A 22,406-nucleotide genomic window follows, 5' to 3' on the forward strand; every position below is an offset into this window, starting at 1 on the left:
AGCAAGGTGGAGGCGCCTCCCCTAGGGTTTCCAAACCCTAGGTGCCTTGGGCCCTTGGGGGGGGCGCACCAGCCCACTAGGGGGCTGGTTCCCTCCCATAGTCAGCCCATTAAGTCCCCTGGGGAAGGTATCCCCACCCGGTGGACCACCGGACACCTTTCGGTGGTCCCGGTACAATACCGATAACCCCCGAAACCATTCCGGTGACTGAAACTGGACTTCCCATATATAAATCTTCACCTCCGGACCATTCCGAAACTCCTCGTGACGTCCGGGATCTCATCTGGGACTCCGAACAACATTCAGTAACCACATACTAATTCCCATAATTAACAACTCTAGCGTCACCGAACCTTAAGTGTGTAGACCCTACGGGTTCGGGAATCATGCAGACATGACCGAGACATCTCTCCGGCTAATAACCAACAGCGGGATCTGGATACCCATGTTGGCTCCCACATGTTCCACGATGATCTCATCGGTGAACCACGATGTCAAGGATTCAAGCAATCCCGTATACAATTCCCTTTGTCAATCGGTATGTTACTTGCCCGAGATTCGATCGTCGGTATCCCAATACCTCGTTCAATCTCGTTACTGGAAAGTCACTTTACTCGTTGCATAATGCATGATCCTGTGACTAACTACTTAGTCACATTGAGCTCATTATGATGATGCATTACCGAGTGGGCCCAGAGATACCTCTCTGTCATATAGAGTGACAAATCCCAGTCTCGATTCATGCCAACCCAACAAACACTTTTGGAGATACCTGTAGTGCACCTTTATAGTCACCCAGTTACGTTGTGACGTCTGGTACACCCAAAGCACTCCTACGGTATCCGGGAGTTACACAATCTCATGGTCTAAGGAAATGATACTTGACATTATAAAAGCTTTAGCAAACAAACTACACGATCTTGTGCTATGCTTAGCATTTGGGTCTTGTCCATCACATCATTCTCCTAATGATGTGATCCCGTTATCAATGGCATCTAATGTCCATGGTCAGGAAACCATAACCATCTATTGATCAATGAGCTAGTCAACTAGAGGCTCACTAGGGACATGTTGTGGTCTATGTAGTCACACATGTATTACGGCTTCCAGTTAATACAATTATAGCATGAACAATAGACAATTATCATGAACAAGGAAATACAATAATAACCATTTTATTATTGCCTCTAGGGCATATTTCCAACAATTGGATGCTATGATCAATTTGATACTTGCTAATTATTTTGAGACATGGAGGTGGTGATATTAGAGTCATGCTAGTTGGGTGATTATGAATATAAAGAATGCTTGTGTTGAAGTTGGCAAGTCCCGTAGCATGCACGTATGGTGAAAGTTGTGTAACAAATTTGAAACATGAGGTGTTCTTAGATTGTGCATCCTTATGAGTGGCGGTCGGGGATGAGCAATGGTCTTTTCCTACCAATCTATCCCCCTAGGAGCATGGGCGTAGTGCTTGGTTTTTGATGACTTGTAGATTTTTGCAATAAGTATATGAGTTCTTTATGACTAATGTCGAGTCCATGGATTATACGCACTCTCACCCTTCCATCATTGCTAGCCTCTTCGGTACCGTGCATTGCCCTTTCTCACCTTGAGAGTTGGTGCAAACTTCACCGGTGCATCCAAACCCCGTGATACGATACGCTCTATCACACATAAACCTCCTTATATCTTCCTCAAAACAGCCACCATACCTACCTAATATGGCATTTTCATAGCCATTCCGAGATATATTGCCATGCATCTTTGCACCGTTCCGTTCATCATCATGACACACATTATCATTGTCATATTGCCTTGCATGATCATGTAGTTGACATCGTATTTGTGGCAAAGCCACCATGCATAATTTCATACATGTCACTCTTGATTCATTGCCCATCCCGGTACACCGCCGGAGGCATTCATATAGAGTCATATTTTGTTCTAGTATTGAATTGTAATTCATGAGTTGTAAATAAATATAAGTGTGATGATCATCACTATTAGAGCATTGTCCCCAAATAAAAAAAAGAAAGTCCAAAAAAAGAAAGGCCAAATAAAAAAAGGAAGGCCCAAAAAAGGGGGGCAATGTTACTATCTTTTTCGACACTTGTGCTTCAAAGTAGCACCATGTTCTTCATATAGAGAGTCTCATATGTTGTCACTTTCATATACTAGTGGGAATTTTTCATTATAGAACTTGGCTTGTATATTCCTACGATGGGCTTCCTCAAAATGCCCTAGGTCTTCGTGAGCAAGCAAGTTGGATGCACACCCACTAGTTTATTTCGTTGAGCTTTCATATATTTATAGCTCTAGTGAATCCGTCGCATGGCAATCTCTACTCCTCATGTTGACATCAATTGATGGGCATCTCCATAGCCCGTTGATTATCCTCGTCAATGTGAGACTTTCTCTTTTTTGTATTCTCCACACAACCTCCATCATCATATTCTATTCCACCCATAGTGCTATATCCATGGCTCATGCTCATGTATTGCGTGAAAGTTGAAATTTTTTGAGATTATTTAAGTACGAAACAATTGCTTGGCTTGTCATCGGGGGTGTGCAAGATGGGAGCATTTTTGTGTGACGAAAATGAAGCATGGCCTAACTATATGATTTTGTAGGGATGAACTTTCTTTAGCCATGTTATTTTGAGAAGACATGATTGCTTGATTAGTATGCTTGAAGTATTACTATTTCTTATGTCAATATGAACTTTTATTTTGAATCATTTGGATCTTAACATTCATGCCACAATAAAGAAAATTACATTGAGAATTATGCTAGGTAGCAGTCCACATCAAAAATTCTGTTTTTATCATTTACCTACTCGAGGACGAGCAGGAATTAAGCTTGGGGATGCTTGATATGTCTCCAACGTATCTATAATTTTTTATTGTTCCATGCTATTATATTACCCATTTTGGATGTTTATGGGATTTACTTTACACTTTTATATCATTTTTGGGACTAACCTACTAACCGGAGGCCCAGCCCGAATTGTTGTTTTTTTGCCTATTTCAGTGTTTCGAAGAAAAGGAATATCAAAGGCAGTCGGAATGAAACCTTCGGAAGCGATCTTTTGGGAACAAACGTGAACCAGAGGACTTGGAGTGGAAGTCAAGAAAAAAGCGAGGTGGCCACGAGGGTGCCCGGCGCGCCCCCTACAAGTGGGCGCGCCCCCACCCTTGTGGGCCCCTCGAGCATCCACCGACCTACTTCTTCCTCCTATATATACCCACGTACCCTGAAAACATCAGAAGCGACCACGAAAAACTATTTCCACTGCCGTAACCTTCTGTATCCGTGAGATCCCATCTTGGAGCCTTCGCCGGTGCTCTGCCGGAGGGGGAATCGATCACGGAGGGCCTCTACATCATCTCCAAGGCCCTTCCGATGAGTTGTGAGTAGTTTACAATAGACCTTAGGGTCCATAGTTATTAGCTAGATGGCTTCTCTCTCTTTGAATCTCAATACAAAGTTCTCCTTGATCTTCTTGGAGATCTATTCGATGTAACTCTTTTTGCGATGTGTTTGTCGAGATCCGATGAATTGTGGGTTTATGATCAAGTTTATCTATGAGAAATATTTGAATCTCCTTTGAATTCTTTTATGTGTGATTAAGTTATCTTTGCAAGTCTCTTCGAATTATCAGTTTGGTTTGGCCTACTAGATTGATCTTTCTTGCAATGGGAGAAGTGCTTAGCTTTGGGTTCAATCTTGTGGTGTCCTTTCCTAGTGACAGCAGGGGCAGCAAGGCACGTATTGTATTGTTGCCATTGAGGATAAAAGATGGGGTTTATATCATATTGCATGAGTTTATCCCTCTACATCATGTCATCTTTCTTAATGCGTTACTCCGTTCTTTATGAACTTAATACTCTAGATGCATGTTGGATAGCGGTCGATGTGTGGAGTAATAGTAGTAGATGCAGAATCGTTTCGGTCTACTTGTCACGGACGTGATGCCTATATACATGATCATGCCTAGATAATCTCATAATTATTCGCTTTTCTATCAATTGCTCGACAGTAATTTGTTCACCCACCGTAATACTTATGCTATCTTGAGAGAAGCCACTAGTGAAACCTATGGCCCCCGGGTCTACCTCTTACATATAAGCTTTCAATCTACTTTTATTAGCATCTTTTACTTTTCCAATCTATATCATAAAAATACCAAAAATATTTATCTTATCATATTATTTCTATCAGATCTCACTTTCGCAAGTGGACGTGAAGGGATTGACAACCCCTTTATTGCGTTGGTTGCGAGTTCTTGTACGAAGGGACCGTTTCGTTTTTGTAGGATGGTCTGGCCTATTGCTCTTTCCTTGTGCTTATTTCGCTTTAGGGGGTTGGTTTACAGGGACAACTTTTGTAACTTCTTGGTATACCCATGGATTGGCATGTTTGTGTAGGTGCGTGGGACTTTTGAGGAGCCTCCTACTGGATTGATACCTAGGTTCTCAAAAACTGAGGGAAATACTTACACTACTATTGCTGCATCACCCTTTCCTCTTCAAGGAAAACCAACACAAGCTCAAGACGTAGCAGACACTTGTTAGCTTCTAATATTGACTTGTTGCTTGTAGGTACATATGCCCTTGGCAAGGATCCACGCATCGACCCTTTTTGCGTATGGGGCAATGAGATATTCATGAACAAGCATCAAGTGAGGAAACTGATAAGGATTATTAGCAAAAAGATACGAATGGTGGCAAGCAAATTATTTGTTTATGCTCTATCCAACACAACAGTGAGTTGTAGGATGGTAACTACAAACTCTGCAGCCTTCTCTTTTTACTGCCCATAATGAGTTGTTAGAGAACAATGTCTGAATCTTTTTCGTTCGCAGTGGTTCACGAAGCAGTTCACTCAAGATTACCTTGCAAAGTACATGATTGGTGGACACACAATGAAGGTTAAAGTATTTCATCCAGACTACAATGAGCATCGAGAATTCATAATGAAGACAGTGAAGGATGGACAAGCAGCTATCACAAGGGGTTGGCCTAGAGTCGTGCGCACAATACGCATGGAGGAGGGCGCAATATGGGCATTCCACTTCAGCTTCTCCAGCAACCAGAATGTCTTTCGCCTCTCTCTTTACAGTGTTTAGTACAACTATGGTTCATCATTCTTTATTTGGTGCTTCTGTAGTTCTTCAGTATATGTACCTGTGCATCGAATTATGCATTCGTGGTTGAACCTATATTTATAATAAACCTGGTTGGATATGAAATAAGTGATTGGCTACTTTCAAATTCAAATATGTGATTTTTAAATTAGGGATTAATTAGGGATTACACTGCACACGGTTTGCAAAAGCGAAACGTCCGGGATAGACGTGGAGATCAGACACGTTTCTAGGATCCACTACGTGTTCGATCAATCTCCACCGCACACACGATCAGCCAAGAAAAAACGTGTGCGATCAATCTCCACTGCACACATGATCAGCCAAGAAAAAACGTGTGCGATTAACAACAGCATCGCACACAGTTCTTTCTTATTAAATGTTTGCGATAGTCACCTTCTCACACACGCTTTGAAATTATTGACTGTTTGTGATGTTGTGCGCATCGCAAACGTTTAGTACTTCTTGGATTAACTGTGTGGGATGTACATACTAACGGAAACGTATTCCTTGGATGGACTGTGTGGAATGTACATACGAACGGAAACGTTTAGCGGGGGCTGATTGTGTGGGATGTACTTACGACTGGAAATGATTGCACCTGTATAATTGTATTTTTTTAGCACTACTGTATGTATAACCGTATTTGTCGCTCGTCGGTCGCACACGACCTCATTTTGCAGAGCTTGTGTGCCAGGAGGGCATATCCCCGACGGTTTCTGGGTCTTGTAGGAAGGACCCCCCTATCACCCACACTCACTTGGCGACGGTTCCAAATGTCGTCACAGAAAGGGGTTAAAAACCGTTTGTATAGCACCGACGCATACCAGTGTTATAAGAGGTTGGATCCTCCACCTTTCCCAGATCATTCAGATCCTCAATCATGAAAGTGACATAGTCATCTGATATGGCTTTCTTCCTCTCACGTCGTGGTCTATTATACGTCTCCATCGTATCTCATTTTCCAAACACTTTTGCCCTTGTTTTGGACTCTAACTTGCATGATTTGAATGGAACTAACCCGTACTGACGTTGTTTTCAGCAGAACTGCCATGGTGTTATTTTTGTGCAGAAATAGAAGTTCTCGGAATGACTTGAAAATCCACGGAGCAACTTTTCAGAATTAATAAAAAATACTGGCAAAAGAATCACCACCAGGGGGCCCACACCCTGTCCACGAGGGTGGGGGCACGCCCCCCTACCTCGTGGGCCCCCTGGACCTCCACCGACCTCAACCCCAACTCCATATATTTGCTTTTGCGGAGAAAAAAATTAGAGAGAAAGTTTCATCTCGTTTTACGATAAGGAGCCGCCGCCAAGCCCTAATCTCTCGCGGAAGGGCTGACCTGGACTCCGTTCGGGGCTCCGGAGAGGGGGATCTGACGCTGCCGTCATCATCAACCATCCTCCATCACCAATTTCATGATGCTCACCGTCGTGCGTGAGTAATTCCATCATAGGCTTGCTGGAAGGTGATGGGTTGGATGAGATTTACCATCTAATCAAGTTAGTTTTGTTAGGGTTTGATCCCTAGTATCGACTATGTTTTGAGATTGATGTTGCTATGACTTTGCTATGCTTAATGCTTGTCACTAGGGCCCGAGTGCCATGATTTCAGATCTGAACCTATTATGTTTTCATGAATATGTGTGGGTTCTTGATCCTATCTTGCAAGTCTATAGTCACCTATTATGTGTTATGATCCGACAACCCTGAAGTGACAATAATCGGGATACTTCTCGATGATGACCGTAGTTTGAGGAGTTCATGTATTCACTAAGTGCCAATGCTTTGGTCTGGTCTCTATTAAAAGGAGGCCTTAATATCCCTTAGTTTCCATTAGGATCCCGCTGCCACGGGAGGGTAGGACAAAAGATGTCATGCAAGTTCTTTTCCATAAGCACGTATGACTATATTCCGAATACATGCCTACATTACATTAATGAACTGGAGCTAGTTCTGTGTCACCCTATGTTATAACTATTACATGAGGAATCGCATCCGACATAATTATCCATCACTGATCCAATGCCTACAAGCATTTCACATATTGTGCTTTGCTTATTTACTTTACCGTTGCCACAGTTACAATTACTACAAAACTGCTACTATTACTTTTGCTACTGTTACCGTTATTTCCATACTACTTTGCTACTAAATACTTTGCTGCAGATACTAAGTTATCCAGGTGTGGTTGAATTGACAACTCAACTGCTAATACTTGAGAATATTCTTTGGCTCCCCTTGTGTCGAATCAATAAATTTGGGTTGAATACTCTACCCTCGAAAACTGTTGTGATCCCCTATACTTGTGGGTTATCAAGACTATTTTCTGGTGCCGTTGCCGGGGAGCATAGCTCTATTCTTTGAGTCACTTGGGATTTATATCTGATGGTCACTATGATGAACTTGAAAGACGAAAAACTAAGATTTATCCCTCAACTACGAGGGGAGGTAAGGAACTGCCATCTAGCTCTACACTAGATTCTCCTTCTGTTATGAGTAAGCGTGTGCTACGTCTTCAGCTTGCGTTGGTTTTCCTTGGTTTTCCTTGAAGAGGAAAGGGTGATGCAGCAATAGTAGTGTAAGTATTTCCCTCAGTTTTTGAGAACCAAGGTATCAATCCAGTAGGAGGCTCCTCAAAAGTCCCACGCACCTACACAAACAAACAAAGAACTCGCAACCAACGCAATAAAGGGGTTGTCAATCCCTTCAAGGCCACTTGAGAAAGTGAGATCTGATAGAGATAATATGATAAGATAAATATATTTTTGGTATTTTATAATATAGATTGGAAAAGTAAAGATGCAAATAAAAGTAGATTGAAAGCTTATATGATAAAAGATAGACCCGGGGGCCATAGGTTTCACTAGTTTCTTCTCTCAAGATAGCATAAGTATTACAGTGGGTGAACAAATTACTGTCGAGCAATTGATAGAAAAGCGAATAATTATGAGATTATCTAGGCATGATCATGTATATAGGTATCACGTTCGTGACAAGTAGACCGACTCCTGCCCGCATCTACTACTATTACTCCACACATCGACCGCTATCCAGCATGCATCTAGAGTGTTAAGTTCATAAGAACAGAGTAACGCATTAAGAAAGATGACATGATGTACAGGGATAAACTCATGCAATATGATATAAACCCCATCTTTTTATCCTTGATGGCAACAATACAATACGTGCCTTGCTGCCCCTGCTGTCACTGGGAAAGGACACCGCAAGCTTGAACCCAAAGCTAAGCACTTCTCCCATGGCAAGAAAGATCAATCTAGTAGGCCAGACTAAACTGATAATTCAAAGAGACTTGCAAAGATAACTCAATCATACATAAAAGAATTCAGAGGAGATTCAAATATTTCTCATAGATAAACTTGATCATAAACCCACAATTCATCGGATCTCGACAAACACACCGCAAAAAGAGTTACATCAAATAGATCTCCACAAGAGAGGGGGAGAACATGGTATTGAGATCCAAAAAGAGAGAAGAAGCCATCTAGCTAATAACTATGGACCCGAAGGTCTATGGTAAACTACTCACAACTCATCGGAGGGGCTATGGTGTTGATGTAGAAGCCCTCCATGGTCTATTCCCCCTCCGGCGGAGCGCCGGCGAAGGCTCCAAGAAGGGATCTCGTGGATACAGAAGGTTACAGTGGTGGAAATTGTTTTTCGTTGGCTCCCTGGATGTTTTCGGGGTACGTGGGTATATATAGGAGGAAGAAGTACGTCGGTGGCCGCCCGAGGGGCCCACGAGACAGGGGTGCGCCCTGTAGGGGTGGGCGCGCCCTTCACCCTCGTGGCCGCCTCGATCGCTTCTTGACTTGGACTCTAAGTCCTCTGGATCACGTTCGTTCCGAAAATCACGCTCTCGAAGGTTTCATTCCGTTTGGACTCCGTTTGATGTTCCTTTTCTTTGAAATACTGAAACAGGCAAAAAAACAGCAATACGGGCTAGGCCTCCGGTTAGTAGGTTAGTCCCAAAAATGATATAAATGTGTAAAATAAAGCCCATAAACATCCAAAAGGGGTAATATAATAGCATGGAACAATCAAAAGTTATAGATACGTTGGAGATGTATCAGCTTGCGACACCTAAACCCGCTTCTGCTACGAATTGTGATATGTCGAATGTTATTGATGATTCCACTTCTACTATGCATGATACTTATGAAGAAACTACTTCTGTGCTTGATACTACTGTGCCATTAGGTGAATTTCTTGATGAACAACTTGCTAGGGCTAGAGAGAATGAAATTCTTTAAACTGGTATTATTGAAGATAGTGATGATGAAGGTTCTCCCCCTAAATATGAATTACCTGTTGTTCCTGAGGGTTATGTTATGGATGAAGAAACTGCTAGAGATTTTCTTGCTTGCAATGATAGATCTGATCTTAAGAAGTTATTAGCTAAACTGAAACAGAAAACTCTGAATGCTAGAATGAAATATGACCCTACTTTTGCTACTTCAACTATCTTTGTTACTGAAAAGGATTATGATTTCTCTGTCAATCCTGAGATAATTACTTTGGCTTAATTTGATCCTTTTTATGGCTATGAATCTGAAACTGTTGTGGCACATCTTACTAAATTGAATGATATAGCCACCCTGTTCACTAATGATGAGAAATCTCGCTACTACTATATCCTTAAGATATTTCCATTCTCATTAAAGGGTGATGCTAAAATTTGGTTTAATTCTCTTGATCCTGGTTGTGTGCGTAGTCCCCAGGATATGATTTATTACTTCTCTGCTAAATATTTTCCCGCTCATAAGAAACAAGCTGCTTTAAGGGAAATATATAATTTTGTGCAAATTGAAGAAGAGAGTCTCCCACAAGCTTGGGGGAGGCTTCTCCGGTTACTTAATGCTTTGCCTGATCATCCTCTTAAGAAAAATGAAATACTTGATATCTTTTATAATGGACTAACTGATGCTTCCAAGGACCACTTGGATAGTTGTGCTTGTTGTGTTTTCAGGAAAGAACAGTCGATCAAGCTGAATTGCTATTGAATAATATGTTGACTAATCAAAACAATTGGACACTTCCTGAACCAACTCCTGAGCCAATTCCTGAGCCGACTCCTAAACCAACTCCGAAGAAGAGGGGAGTTCTATTTCTCAGTACTGAAGATATGCAAGAGGCAAAGAAATCTATGAAAGAAAAAGGTATTAAAGCTGAAGATGTTAAGAATTTACCTCCTGTTGAAGAAATACATGGTCTTAATATACCACCTATTGAATAAATACATGGTCTTGATAACCCGACACAGGTAGTAAAGGTAAATTCTCTCTATAGATATGATAAAGTTGAAATCCCGTCTACTAAGTTTGCTAGCCAATGTTTGGATGAATTTGATGACTTTATGGCTAGACAAGAAAACTTTAATGCTTATGTTGGTAGACAATTGAAGAGTAATGCTTACATGATTGGACACTTGAGTGATTATATGGCTAGAGTTAAAGGTGAACTTAAACTCATTAGTAAATATGCTTCTATGGTTACCACTCAAGCAGAACAAGTACTTAAAGCTCAAAGTGATTTGCTCGATGAATTAAATAATAAACATGATTTTGCTGTTAGAGTGGCTACTAGAACTGGTAAAATGACTTAGGAACCTTTCTATCCTGAAGGTCACTCTAAGAGAATTGAGCAAGATTCTCAGAGAAATAATTTAGATGCACCTAGTCCTTCTAAAAGGAAGAAAAGGAAAAATGATAGGACTTTGCATGCTTCTAGTGAACCTGTTGTAGACACACCTGAGAATCCCAATGATATTTCTATTTCTGATGTTAAAACACAATCTGGTGATGAACATGAACCTAGTGATAATGTTAATGATAATGTTCATGTTGATGCTCAACCTAGCAATAATAACGATGTAGAGATTGAACCTACTGTTGATCTTGATAACCCACAATCAAAGAATCAACGTTATGATAAGAGAGACTTTGTTGCTAGGAAGCATGGTAAAGAAAGAGAACCATGGGTTCAAAATCCCATGCCTTTTCCTCCTAAACCATCCAAGAAAAAGGATGATGAGGATTTTGAGCGCTTTGCTGAAATGATTAGACCTATCTTTTTGCATATGCGTTTGACTGATATGCTTAAAGGGAATCCTTATGCTAAGTACATGAAAGACATTATTACAATAAAAGAAAGATACAGGAAGCTGAAATTTCCACCGTGCTTGCTAATTATACTTTTAAGGGTGGAATACCTAAGAAACTTGGAGGTCCAGGAGTACCAACTATACCATGCTCCATTAAAAGAAACTATGTTAAAACTGCCTTATGTGATCTTGGAGCTGGTGTTAGTGTTATGCCTCTCTCTTTATATCGTAGACTTGAATTGAATAAGTTGACACCTACTGAAATATCTTTTCAAATGGCTGATAAATCAACTGCTATACCTGTCGGTATTTGTGAGGATGTGCTTGTTGTGGTTGCAAACGTTACTATCTTAACAGACTTTGTTATTCTTGATATTCCCGAGGACGATAGTATGTCGATTATCCTTGGTAGACCCTTTTTGAATACTGCAGGGGTTGTTATTGATTGCAACAAAGGCAATGTCACTTTTCATATTAATGGTAATGAGCATACGGTACACTTTCCGAGGAAACAACCTCAAGTTCATAGCATCAATTCTATTGGAAAAATTCCAACTATTATTATTGGAGGTTTTGAATTTTCTCTTCCTATTGTCAAGAAGAAATATGATATTATTATTATTGGGGATGTGCATATCCCCATTGAGGTAACCTAGTGTTATTCGAAATTTCTCCGGTTTCATGTTATTCGGAATGAGTTTGTTAACAAGACTTGATCAACCTTGTTAGTGGATTCCTTTTAATGAGCATGAGAAGGATGAAGTTAGAAGGCACAACCTTCTGTGCCCTCTTTTTACTTTCTGTTATTTAGATTAAGTAAAGCAAAAAATAGTATTTTCTGTCTGTTTTCTGAATTATCCTTGCAATAAAAAATACCCTGAAAATAAAAGTTCTCCAAATGCCCTGAAAATTTAGTACGATTTTTTCTGGAATATTTGAGAATATCTGGCACTGAGAACACATCAGGGGGAGCCAGCACCTGGCCACGAGGGTCAAGGGCGCGCCCTACCCCCCTGGGCGCGCCCCCTGCCTCGTGGGCCCATGGTGGCCGCCTCCACTTATTCCTACACCCACACACTTCATCTTCCTCCCAAAAATATCACCATCCAGCTCAAGCACGAGTTCTAGCTCATTTTGCTGCCATTTTTGATCTCCTTGCTCAAAGCTCCATTCACAAAACTGCTTTGGGGGATTGTTCTTTGGTATGTGACTCCTGCAATGGTCCAATTAGTTTTTGTCTAGTGCTTTATTCATTACAAATTTTTGCTGCCTAGGTGACCCTATTCTTGAGCTTGCATGTCAAATTTATATGGTCCCAAGTAGTTCTAATGCATGATATAGTCTCTAGGCACTTGTGGGAGTAGTTGCTATCAATATTGTTGAGTTTGGTTCACTTTTTTTTGACATACTAGAAATTTCAGAAATTTTTAGAAAAAGATGAAGAGATTTTTCTTGAGGGGCTCTTCTAGACAAGGCTCTAAGGATAAACAAAGCAAGGAGAATGAAAAGCCCAAGTATAATCTCCCTCGCGTCGCGGAAGTGCGGCCGTGTGAATGGCCTTGTGATGATTTCTTGAGAGCAGCCGGGATTCATGATGATTTTTATTCGTTGGCTGATAATGCAGGCCTCACCGACTTCCTCCACGACCAGATCGAACAGTATCTCTTACTCACCAATACTTTCATGCAAAATTTCTACTTTTATCCTAAGAAATCACCTCCTTCAGTAGAGTTTCATTTATATGATGTGGCTAGGGAGATGTCACTATATGAATTTTGTGCGGTTTGCAAGATACCTTTCAGGGGCAGCTTAGAGGAACCACACCATAAAGATGTGGATGGATTTATTGATACTATTACTGCAGGGGAAACGAGGAAGGTTTCTGATGCAAGAATTACTAGCATACACTTTCCTGTTCTACGTTACTTTGCAATATTTGCTAGTAGATGCTTAATTGGTCGCGAAAACTGTGGAAACCTTAGTGTTCCGGATATTACTATTTTGTTCCATGCTTTATTTCGAGATAACTCTGTCAGTATGGGCGCTATTATTGCTAAACGATTAAGTCTGAACCATACAAAAGGCCCCATCTTTGGAGGTATCTATGCTTCATGCCTTGCCAAACACTTCAAGATACCTATTAGGCATATGAGAAAGAGGAAAAGCTGCTGCCCCCTACCTTTCTAGATTATAAGAGCATGGTAGCACATGAGTTTATTGTTAAAAATGATGAGAAGATGCTTAAGTATAATTTGATATTTCATAAGAAACACAGTGAAACTATTATCCTGCCTGCACCCTCTTTGTTTGATTTAACTGCAAGCACTTACCTCGTCTTGCCGAAGGCCGTTTATGTGCACCGTGGCCAGACATCAGCTCCACAGCCTGAGCCGGAACCACCACTTGACCCTTATCGTCCATCCTTTTATCAGTGGATCCGGAGGAGATTGCCAGCCAGTGGTACCCAGATGACACTCCTCAGTACACCGGAGAGAGTAGCCGCGATCCGTAGGCATAGACCAACTTAGGCCAAAAGCCTAAGCTTGGGGGAGTATGTATTTCTCACCGACATTACATTCATGTTCACACACTCATTCTGGTTGTCGATGCTCATACTTTTCCATTGTACTATCCATGCTAGTTTAATTTCTTTTTCTAGATTTCTTCTTGTGTGTTTGATAAACCTTAAGAAAAACCAAAAAAATAGTTAGCTTACTTTCCGTGCTTGTAGTAGTAATTAAAAGAAAATCCAAAAAGATTTCCCGTTCTTATTTTGCTTGTTGGGAGCTTTCCCGTATAAATAGTTTTATTTCTTTTCTTTCCTTTGGGGGTCGAGAGGAGAAGACCATGACGAAAATGTTGAGTGGCTCTCTTATGCGTTATTGTTGATTTAACCAAGAGCCCATATTACTTTATCTTCTCCCTTGAATTGAATGCTTGCAGATTCCAGCTTAGTCCAATGCACGTGCACTATTATTATTATATACACCGTCCGGTCGTGCAAGTGAAAGGCAATAATGACGAGGTATGATGGACTGATTGAGATGAGAAAAGCTGGTATGAACTCGACCTCTCTCGTTTTTGTAAATATGATTAGTTCATCGTTCCTGATTCAGCCTATTATGAATAAACATGTTTGCAATGATAATTAGAGATTATAGTTGCTTATGCCATGCTTAATTAGCTAGGAGCTTATAATGGTTTACCTTGCGTGCCAACATGCTATTAAAATGGTTGTGATGTGGTATGATAGGGTGGTATCCTCCTTTGAATGATTTGAGTGACTTGACTTGGCACATGTTCACGCATGTAGTTGAAATGAAATCAACATAGCCTTCACGATATTTATGTTCATGGTGGATTATATCCTACTCATGCTTGCACTCAGTGTTGATTAATTTTAATGCATGTTCATGACTGTTGTCGCTCTCTAAGTTGGTCGCTTCCCAGACTCTTTCTAGCCTTCACCTGTACTAAGCAGGAATAATGCTTGTGCATCCAAACTCCATGAACCCCAAAGTTATTCCACATGAGTCCACCATACCTTCCTATATGCGGTATATACTTGCCGTTCCAAGTAAATTTGTATGTGCCAAACTCTAAACCTTCAAATGAAATTATGTTTTGTATGCTTGAACAACTCATGTATCAACTAGGGTTGTCTGTATCTTCCATGTTAGGCGGGTTATTCTCAAGAGGAGTGGACTCCGCTCCTCATTCACGTGAAAATGGCTGGTCACCGGGATGCCCAGTCCCATGCTCAAATCAAATCAAAATAATTGCAAACAAAACTCCCCCAGGATTGTTGTTAGTTGGAGGCACCCGTTGTTTTGGGCAAGCCATGAATTGATGCTTGTTGGTGGTGGGGGAGTATAAACTTTATCATTCTGTTTGGGAACCGCCTATAATGTGTGTAGCATGGAAGATATCGAGATCTCTCAGTTGTTATGTTGACAGTGAAAGTATACCGCTCAAAATGTTATCTATCTCTATTTCAAAATCGAGCTCTGGCACCTCTACAAATCCCTGCTTCCCTCTGCAAAGGGCCTATCTATTTACTTTTATGTTGAGTCATCACCCTCTTATTGAAAAGCACCGCTGGAGAGCACCGCTGTCATTTGCATGCATTACTATTAGTTTATATTGGGTATGACTGGATCTCTTTTACCATGAATTACAATGTTTAGTCAGTCCTTGATCTTTAAAGGTGCTCTGCATTTATGTTTTGCGGTCTCAGAAAGGGCTAGCGAGATACCATCTTGTTATATCATATTATGATTGTTTTGAGAAAGTGTTGTCATCCGAGATTTATTATTATTGCTCGCTAGTTGATTATGTCATTGATATGAGTAAACATGAGACCTAAGTGTTATTGTGAATATGGTTAGTTCATAATCTTTGCTGAAAACTTGAATGCTGTCTTTACATATTTGCAACAACAAGAGCAAACAGAGTTTGTAAAAGTTTTTCTTTATCACTTTCAGTTTGTCAACTAAATTGCTTGAGGACAAGCAAAGATTTCAGCTTGGGGGAGTTGATACGTCTCCGTCGTATCTACTTTTCCAAACACATCTGCAACCCATTTATCGTTAGGTTAACTAGGGCCATATGTAATATATATGAGGCTACATAGCAACATGCATTGTACTTAATGTCTAAATATGCAATCCTAGACTACATAACAACAAGGAAGAGTGTTACATTAATATTCTGATGATGTCTAGACATACGTAGAACAGCAGTAGTAGCAACAACAACAACAACACAACCCTGTTTGGATAGTCAACTTAGCTAGAGGTTAGAGTTAGTTTCTAGCTCATGACTAACCCTAAATTAACTCCATCCAAAGAGTTGTTTGGATGACAGGGTTAGATTGATAATAAATGCACTAGGAGAACTAGCTCCAATTAGCACCTCTTGGGTTGGATAGTTTTTTTTGATGGGTTATAGATGCAACTAGCTCAAACTAGCCCTCATGTTTAGATATACTTTAGGCTATTTGAGCCCGAACTAGCTCAAACTAACTGTAACTCATGGATACAACAACAGTTAATCAGCCGATAATTTGTAAGAATGCACTAAACTCCTTCCGGCCCATAATATAAGATGCTAATTCATGTAATATGTGAGTATATTGGATGTTATAAGATATTATAAAAGAGTATTGTACTACATCATTGTGCAATTGTTGTTTAGCTTCTAATATTAACTTGGTGCTTTTAGGTACATATGTCATTGGTAAAGATCCGCGCTTTGACCCTTTGTGCATATGGGGCAATGAGATATCGATGAACCAGCATCAAATGAGGAAGCTGATAAAGATTGTTAGTAAAATGGGTCGAAAGATGGCAATTAAACTATTTGTTTACACTTTATCCAAGACAACAGCGAACTGCAGGATGGTAGGTAAGAACTTTGCAGCCTTCTTTTTACTGCCCATAATGAGTTGTGTTAGATGACAATGTCTGAATCTTTTTCCTTTGTAGTGGTTGCCAAAGCAGTTTACTCAAAATTACCTCTCAAACTACATGATTGGTGGGCATGCAAAGGTTAAAGTATTTCTACCAGAACACGATGATTATCTAGATGTTTTCATGAAGACCGTGAAGGATGGGCGGTCGGCCATCACAAGGTGTTGGACTAGAGTCGTGTGTGCCTTCTGCATTGAGGAGGGCACAATATGGGCATTCCGCTTCACCTTGTTTAGCAAACAGAATGTATTTTGCCTCTTTCTTTACCGTCTTTAATAGTACAAGTATACAACTGTGGTTCGTCATTCTTTATTTGGTTCTTATGTAATTCTTAAACATATGTACCTATTAATCGAATAATGCATTGGTTGTTTGAACCTGATGGATATGAATAAAGCTGTAGCATACATTCAAATTCAAATTCAAATTCGGTACAATTTGAAATAGCAGCAATTAAATTATGGTGGAATTACGCTCTCCAGGTCGTTACGGCACACACGGTTGGTAAAACACAAACCTTTGCGATATACAACATAATCCAAGACGGTTCACATAGAGGAGACGTGTGCAAGCATGCGCACAGTTGCCGTTTACAAAGCGTGTGCGATGTCAGACAATATCACAAATAGTGCAGGCAAACAAAACATTTGTGTTAGTTGCCTTATCATATATGATTCACAACCATTAACTGTTTCTGATGAAGTATGCATCGTAAACGTAGCACCACAAAATAGTGTGTGCGATAGTTGTCGTGTACAACGATGTTACGACGGTCCGACGTTTCGCAATCATGTCCGACACTCGTACGACGATTAGCTAATCTTCTTAATTAGTTATCGCATACGGTTTGGGAAAAGCGAATGTGTGTGATTGTATACTTATCATACACATTCTATAATAGTGAAATGTTTGTGATGGGCCGCGCATCGTAAACGTAGCACCACAGAATACCGACTGCGATGGCAATGCGAGCACAAATGAGTAGGAGTACTGTAGGGTCCCTACCCCCGACGGTTTCTTGGTCGTGTGGGAAGGACCCCCCTTTCGCCGTCACTTACTAGGCAACGGTTCCAAATGCCGTCACGGAAAGGGTTAAAAACTGTTTGTATAGCACCGACGCGTACAAGTGATTGGAGTCGTTTCCGGTGTCAATCATCTTGGCCTCCTCTCTCCCGTCCTACTGCACTGTCGGTGCTATGGCGCGAGCACTGCATTTCTCCTCCTCTGTCCACTGTCTCCGTGCGGACTTTCTCTGCGACGACGAGGCTAGCAATTAGTTTGCCGCGCCGCCGACGGGGTCGCTCGCGCACGACTTCATGTATGTCATGTCGAACGCTTGTCCTAGACTCAGTGCTCGTCATGTCGGACGCGGCGCCGCGGTCATCGTCCATCACACTCGCCATGGTCCAACACACACTGCATTTCTCCTTCCCCTTCCTCTGCTTCAACGCTCCTCCACGCAGACTATCTCTGCGGCAGCGACACTAGCAACTAGTTCGCCGCGGTGCCGGCTGGAACGCTCGCGCGAGACTCCATGCTCGTCGTGTTGGTCGTGGCGCCGCAGTCACCGCAACTATAGTTGCGAGGCATGGTATAACTGTGTGTTAAGTATAAGTGTTAGCTCTTAATCATATCCCGCGTATACAACCAAACACCGTGTAGCTGTGTGAGTCGAGCCAATGCAGGCAACCAAACAATATGGCAAAATTATTCCCCTAATGTGAGAGACCTAGATGCGGGCAACCAAACAATGCAGATGTTAGTTTTTAGCTCTTTTTCTTTTCTTTTCTCATTTCAATCCCGCCTTTTTCTCTTTTTTTTTTTTGAGACAATTTGTCTCTTTTTTTTAGAGGACGTTTCATTCCCTCCCGCTTTGCGGCAACCCGGATGCGTTTACACGGCCCACCAATCCAACAACAAAATGTTGCGGCAACCCAGCGGATGCGTTTACACGGCCCACCAATCCAACAGCAAAATGTAGCCCAACAGATTTCCTTCCAGTTGTTTGGTATGGCCGCATCTCCACCGTCCAGGCATCAGCAAACGGCATAAAGCCTACAGCCTAAGCTAGGGTTTTCGATTTGTGGATCGGGACTCCAGAGGCCGCCGCATCCTCTCTCAATCCACGCCAATCCCTAGCCACATCTCCGGCCACCTTCCGCCATGTCTTCACCGAGGAGGTTTTCCTGGGTCGTGCTGAGGAAGCACGTCCCGGTCTTCGACGCCGAGGAGAAGGAGCAGGAGGACAAGATCATGGCCAAGGCGAGCAAAGATTGGGGGAACATCGAGAATGGGTCCTGGATACTGGACCAGTTCTCGCTCGACGCGCACCTCGTCGAGCCGCCGGAGCTCTCCACCTTGTCCGTGCGCGCCAAGATCGAGACGCAGGAGCGCGGCTTCGGGTGCGTCCTCGACTCCGTCGTGGAGAACTACCTCGTCATGACTCTGGTGTTCGGCGACAGGTGGTACGGGCTCGTCTACGACGCCGCCAAGAACTCGCTCTCGCTGCTCCCCGCCACCATGGATTCCTTCGAGGGCTACGACTTCGCGTCGAGAGTTGATTCTGTGCCCTTCTTCTTCCTGAGGCCACCTGCTGTCCTGCCACGCGACGACGGTTCCTACGATCTGTTCAATCTGGGGTTCCGTTTCGCTACACGCGACAGAGTGTTGCAGGGGTCGTCGGGCATCATCTTCCGGTGGTGGAGCCATGCCGCTGGCAAGAAGTGGACGAAGCAGGAGGCGCGCTTCAGCCCGCATACCCAGGTGCCGCGCCAGCCGGCTTACAAAGTAGACGCGGCCTTCACTTTCAAAGGGAAGGTTTTCTGGGCCGATCTCATGCTTGGCGCCATTGTCTGTGACATGCCATCCACCCGTACCACTACCAGCGAAGACGAAGACCACGTGGAGCTGGACTTCATCCATCTTCCCCAGGAGTGCCAAGGCCGTGACTTCTCCCGCAGTTACCCCAAGGACCGTCGGACCATGGGCCCTGTCGGGGACTCCATAAAGCTCATCTCCATCGTCACCATCAGTGGCGACAACCCCCGTGACAACACGCCCCCTGCCGACGTTGTGCTGCGGAGCTGGACCCTGTCGCCAGATCTCCGCTCATGGACGAGAGACCAAGACATGGAGCTGCCCTTGCCCCTGCTCTGGCAGTCGGAGGTCTACAAGCGCGAGAGGCTGCCGCAGGCCATGCCGCAGTGCCCAGTCCTCAAGGCCGACGAGGATGGTGTCCTTTACCTCTTGCTGGGAGATTACTACCTCGATTGGGAGAGAAGGGCTCGGCTATGCAGGGAGATTGAGTGTGTGATCAGCATCGACATGCGCACAAAGTCTCTCCTGTCCTGCAGCCATCGTCCGATCAAAGATGGCTTGCCGGCGCCAGCGCCATGGGAAGAAGTCCAGCCTTCCAAAGATTTCCATCCTGACATACCTTCCCTGGTTGCTGCCAAGTTCTGCGCGAACCACACTGGATGGTCTCATTGTCTTCTCCACAAGGAAAAGAAGAATCGTCTGATATAGATGGTAATTTGAGTCTGAATCTACCACCACTACTCCTCCTACCTGATGTTATTTGCGCACATTCTGCTAGATTGATGGCTAGTGTTTGCTTGATCAACCATAATTTGTGCTCGGCTGCATTGTTAGAGGGGGTTCTTCTTTTTGAGAAAATTAGAAGATGTCTTTGATACTTCTTGGTGACTAGTCTAACAATGCCATATTTGCTACTGCTTGCAGGAAAAAAAGAAGAGCAGCTCAACTCGTGGCGCTTTCAACAGTGTAGCTCTTGCTTCGATTGTTGTGGTTAATTACCTTCAGCTCCAGGCATCTATATCTTGTCTTTAACGTGTCCCTGCATTTATCTATTTTATAAGTAGTTAATTCGCTGATAGCCTTCTGTGCTTTTTATATCTATTAGAGTTGGGGTGTGATGGTTTAAATATGGCACAGTTGGAAGCATGGTTGAACTTGTAATGGTCGTAGGCTGTGGTCTGTTGCTACCTTCACTATATATGTCTGTAATGGCTCGTTTTCTTAATGAGATGAAGAACTGAATCCTCTTGTTATGTTTATCATGCTCTGCTGCTGAATGAAGCCTGAGACGTTTTGCAGAGCTTGTTGTGCCTGCATGATCCTGGCTACAAAGAGAACCACTGCTTGTATTTTTTTAGTGCTCCAGAGACCTTGCTTCTTTTCGAATGTTAAGTTTAAAACTCGAAGTCAGTTGCCTGATAGATGATGTTTTCTTTGCAATTTGTGGCCCCACATGTGTTTGTTTTAATGTCCTGTTGTTTGTTCGTTCATGCATGGCGGCTCTGCGCATTAGTTGTTTGTGCTAATGCCAAGAGGTTGGGATTATGTTTGTTTTTTTGTGTTGTCTAATTAACGCTCTTGTGTTTCTACTCTTTGGCTGCTGAGATGTTCATTTGGATCAAGTATTGCCGCTGAAGGTTTTTGTTCTCTGCCTTGCTCACAAACTTTTGTTTGGTCAATTTGCACAAATGTGGATCAAATTTGTAAGGGAGCTGAAACAATGAAGTTACAGTCCTTGCTCTGTGTTGTACTGAACGCTGAGTTTTTTTTCTTTTACATATTGATGTTTAAATACAGTAGAAAATGTGATTGGCAAGATAGTTATACTTCAACAATACTTCACCTGTTACCCAATACTCCCTCCGTTCCTAAATATTTGTCTTTTTAGAGTTTCAAATGGATATTTGTCTTTTTAGAGTTTCAAATGGACTATCACATACTGATGTACATAGACATATTTTAAAGTGTAGATTCATTCATTTTGCTCCGTATGTAGTCACTTGTTGAAACCTCTAGAAAGACGAATATTTAGGGACGGAGGGAGTAAAAGATAATTTAGTCAGCAGTACTATGTAGACTGGTTTATTTTTTGTGCGTGACCCCTTCCTCATCTCTAAAACATGCAATGTTCTCAGATTTATTTGCCTTTTTGCATTGAGTTCAAAACTTGAACATTTAGGAGGCATTGACCAATGTAGCATGAGTACCGAATACCTCTTCCTCGAGGTATCTAACTTATAAAGGATGAAAGGGTTCGTAGTCACAACGAAGCCAGCCACGTCGCCTTTAAATCGCTGCTGCCACCGCCTGTAATTTTCGTTCCCCGCTGAGGGCATTTTCGTCATTTCGCATCCGGGCGTATAAAAGGGAGCAGCTCCTGTGGAGAAGACCTAGCTGCTCCTCCTCCCGCACTCGTGCGCCCCCTTTATTCTTCCTCCCGCCTCACCTCTCTCCCCCCTCGACCCGCGACCCTCGTCCTGTCGCCGCCGGGACCCTCGTCCCTCTTGTCGCCGTCGCCTCCGCTGCCAAGTAGTGAGCGAGAGCAGCGAGAGGAACAACGAGCGAGCAGCCAAACCTTCATGGCCTCCGCCCTCTCTCTTCCCCACCCCTCTCCCCTCACCACACAAGAGAAGAGAGGCAGGGAGTTGGACCGATCAGGCGGCGGCCGGCCATGGGACGGGAGGGCAGCGTTGGGCGAGCGAAAAGGAAAAGAAGCGAGCGACCGGAAGAAAAAAGACCTAGCCCGCGTCACCCCCCGTAACCCCCGCAGCCGCCTCCTCTCCTGTCGCCGCCGCCGCCTCGGCCTCGTCTCCACTGCGCCGCCTCCTCCTCTCCACTTCTC

At 42.8% G+C, this 22,406-nt stretch overlaps 1 protein-coding gene across 1 annotated transcript; it reads left to right on the plus strand.

The window, feature by feature from the left end:
* Nucleotides 1-18,788: 18,788 nt before the first annotated feature.
* On the plus strand, nt 18,789-20,823 carry LOC123113914 (uncharacterized). Its single transcript, XM_044535238.1, has 2 exons — nt 18,789-20,275; nt 20,489-20,823. Exon 1 carries the CDS (start codon nt 18,911-18,913, stop codon nt 20,270-20,272), a length of 1,362 nt encoding a protein of 453 aa, XP_044391173.1. The 5' UTR covers nt 18,789-18,910; the 3' UTR covers nt 20,273-20,275; nt 20,489-20,823.
* Nucleotides 20,824-22,406: the final 1,583 nt, after the last annotated feature.

The sequence above is a fragment of the Triticum aestivum genome, chromosome 5B (assembly GCF_018294505.1).
Source record: "Triticum aestivum cultivar Chinese Spring chromosome 5B, IWGSC CS RefSeq v2.1, whole genome shotgun sequence".
Taxonomy (NCBI): Eukaryota; Viridiplantae; Streptophyta; class Magnoliopsida; order Poales; family Poaceae; genus Triticum; species Triticum aestivum.

Excerpts from the sequence above, each read along its gene's own strand:
- LOC123113914 (XM_044535238.1), top strand. The coding sequence starts at position 18,911 with ATGTCTTCACCGAGGAGGTTTTCCTGGGTCGTGCTGAGGAAGCACGTC.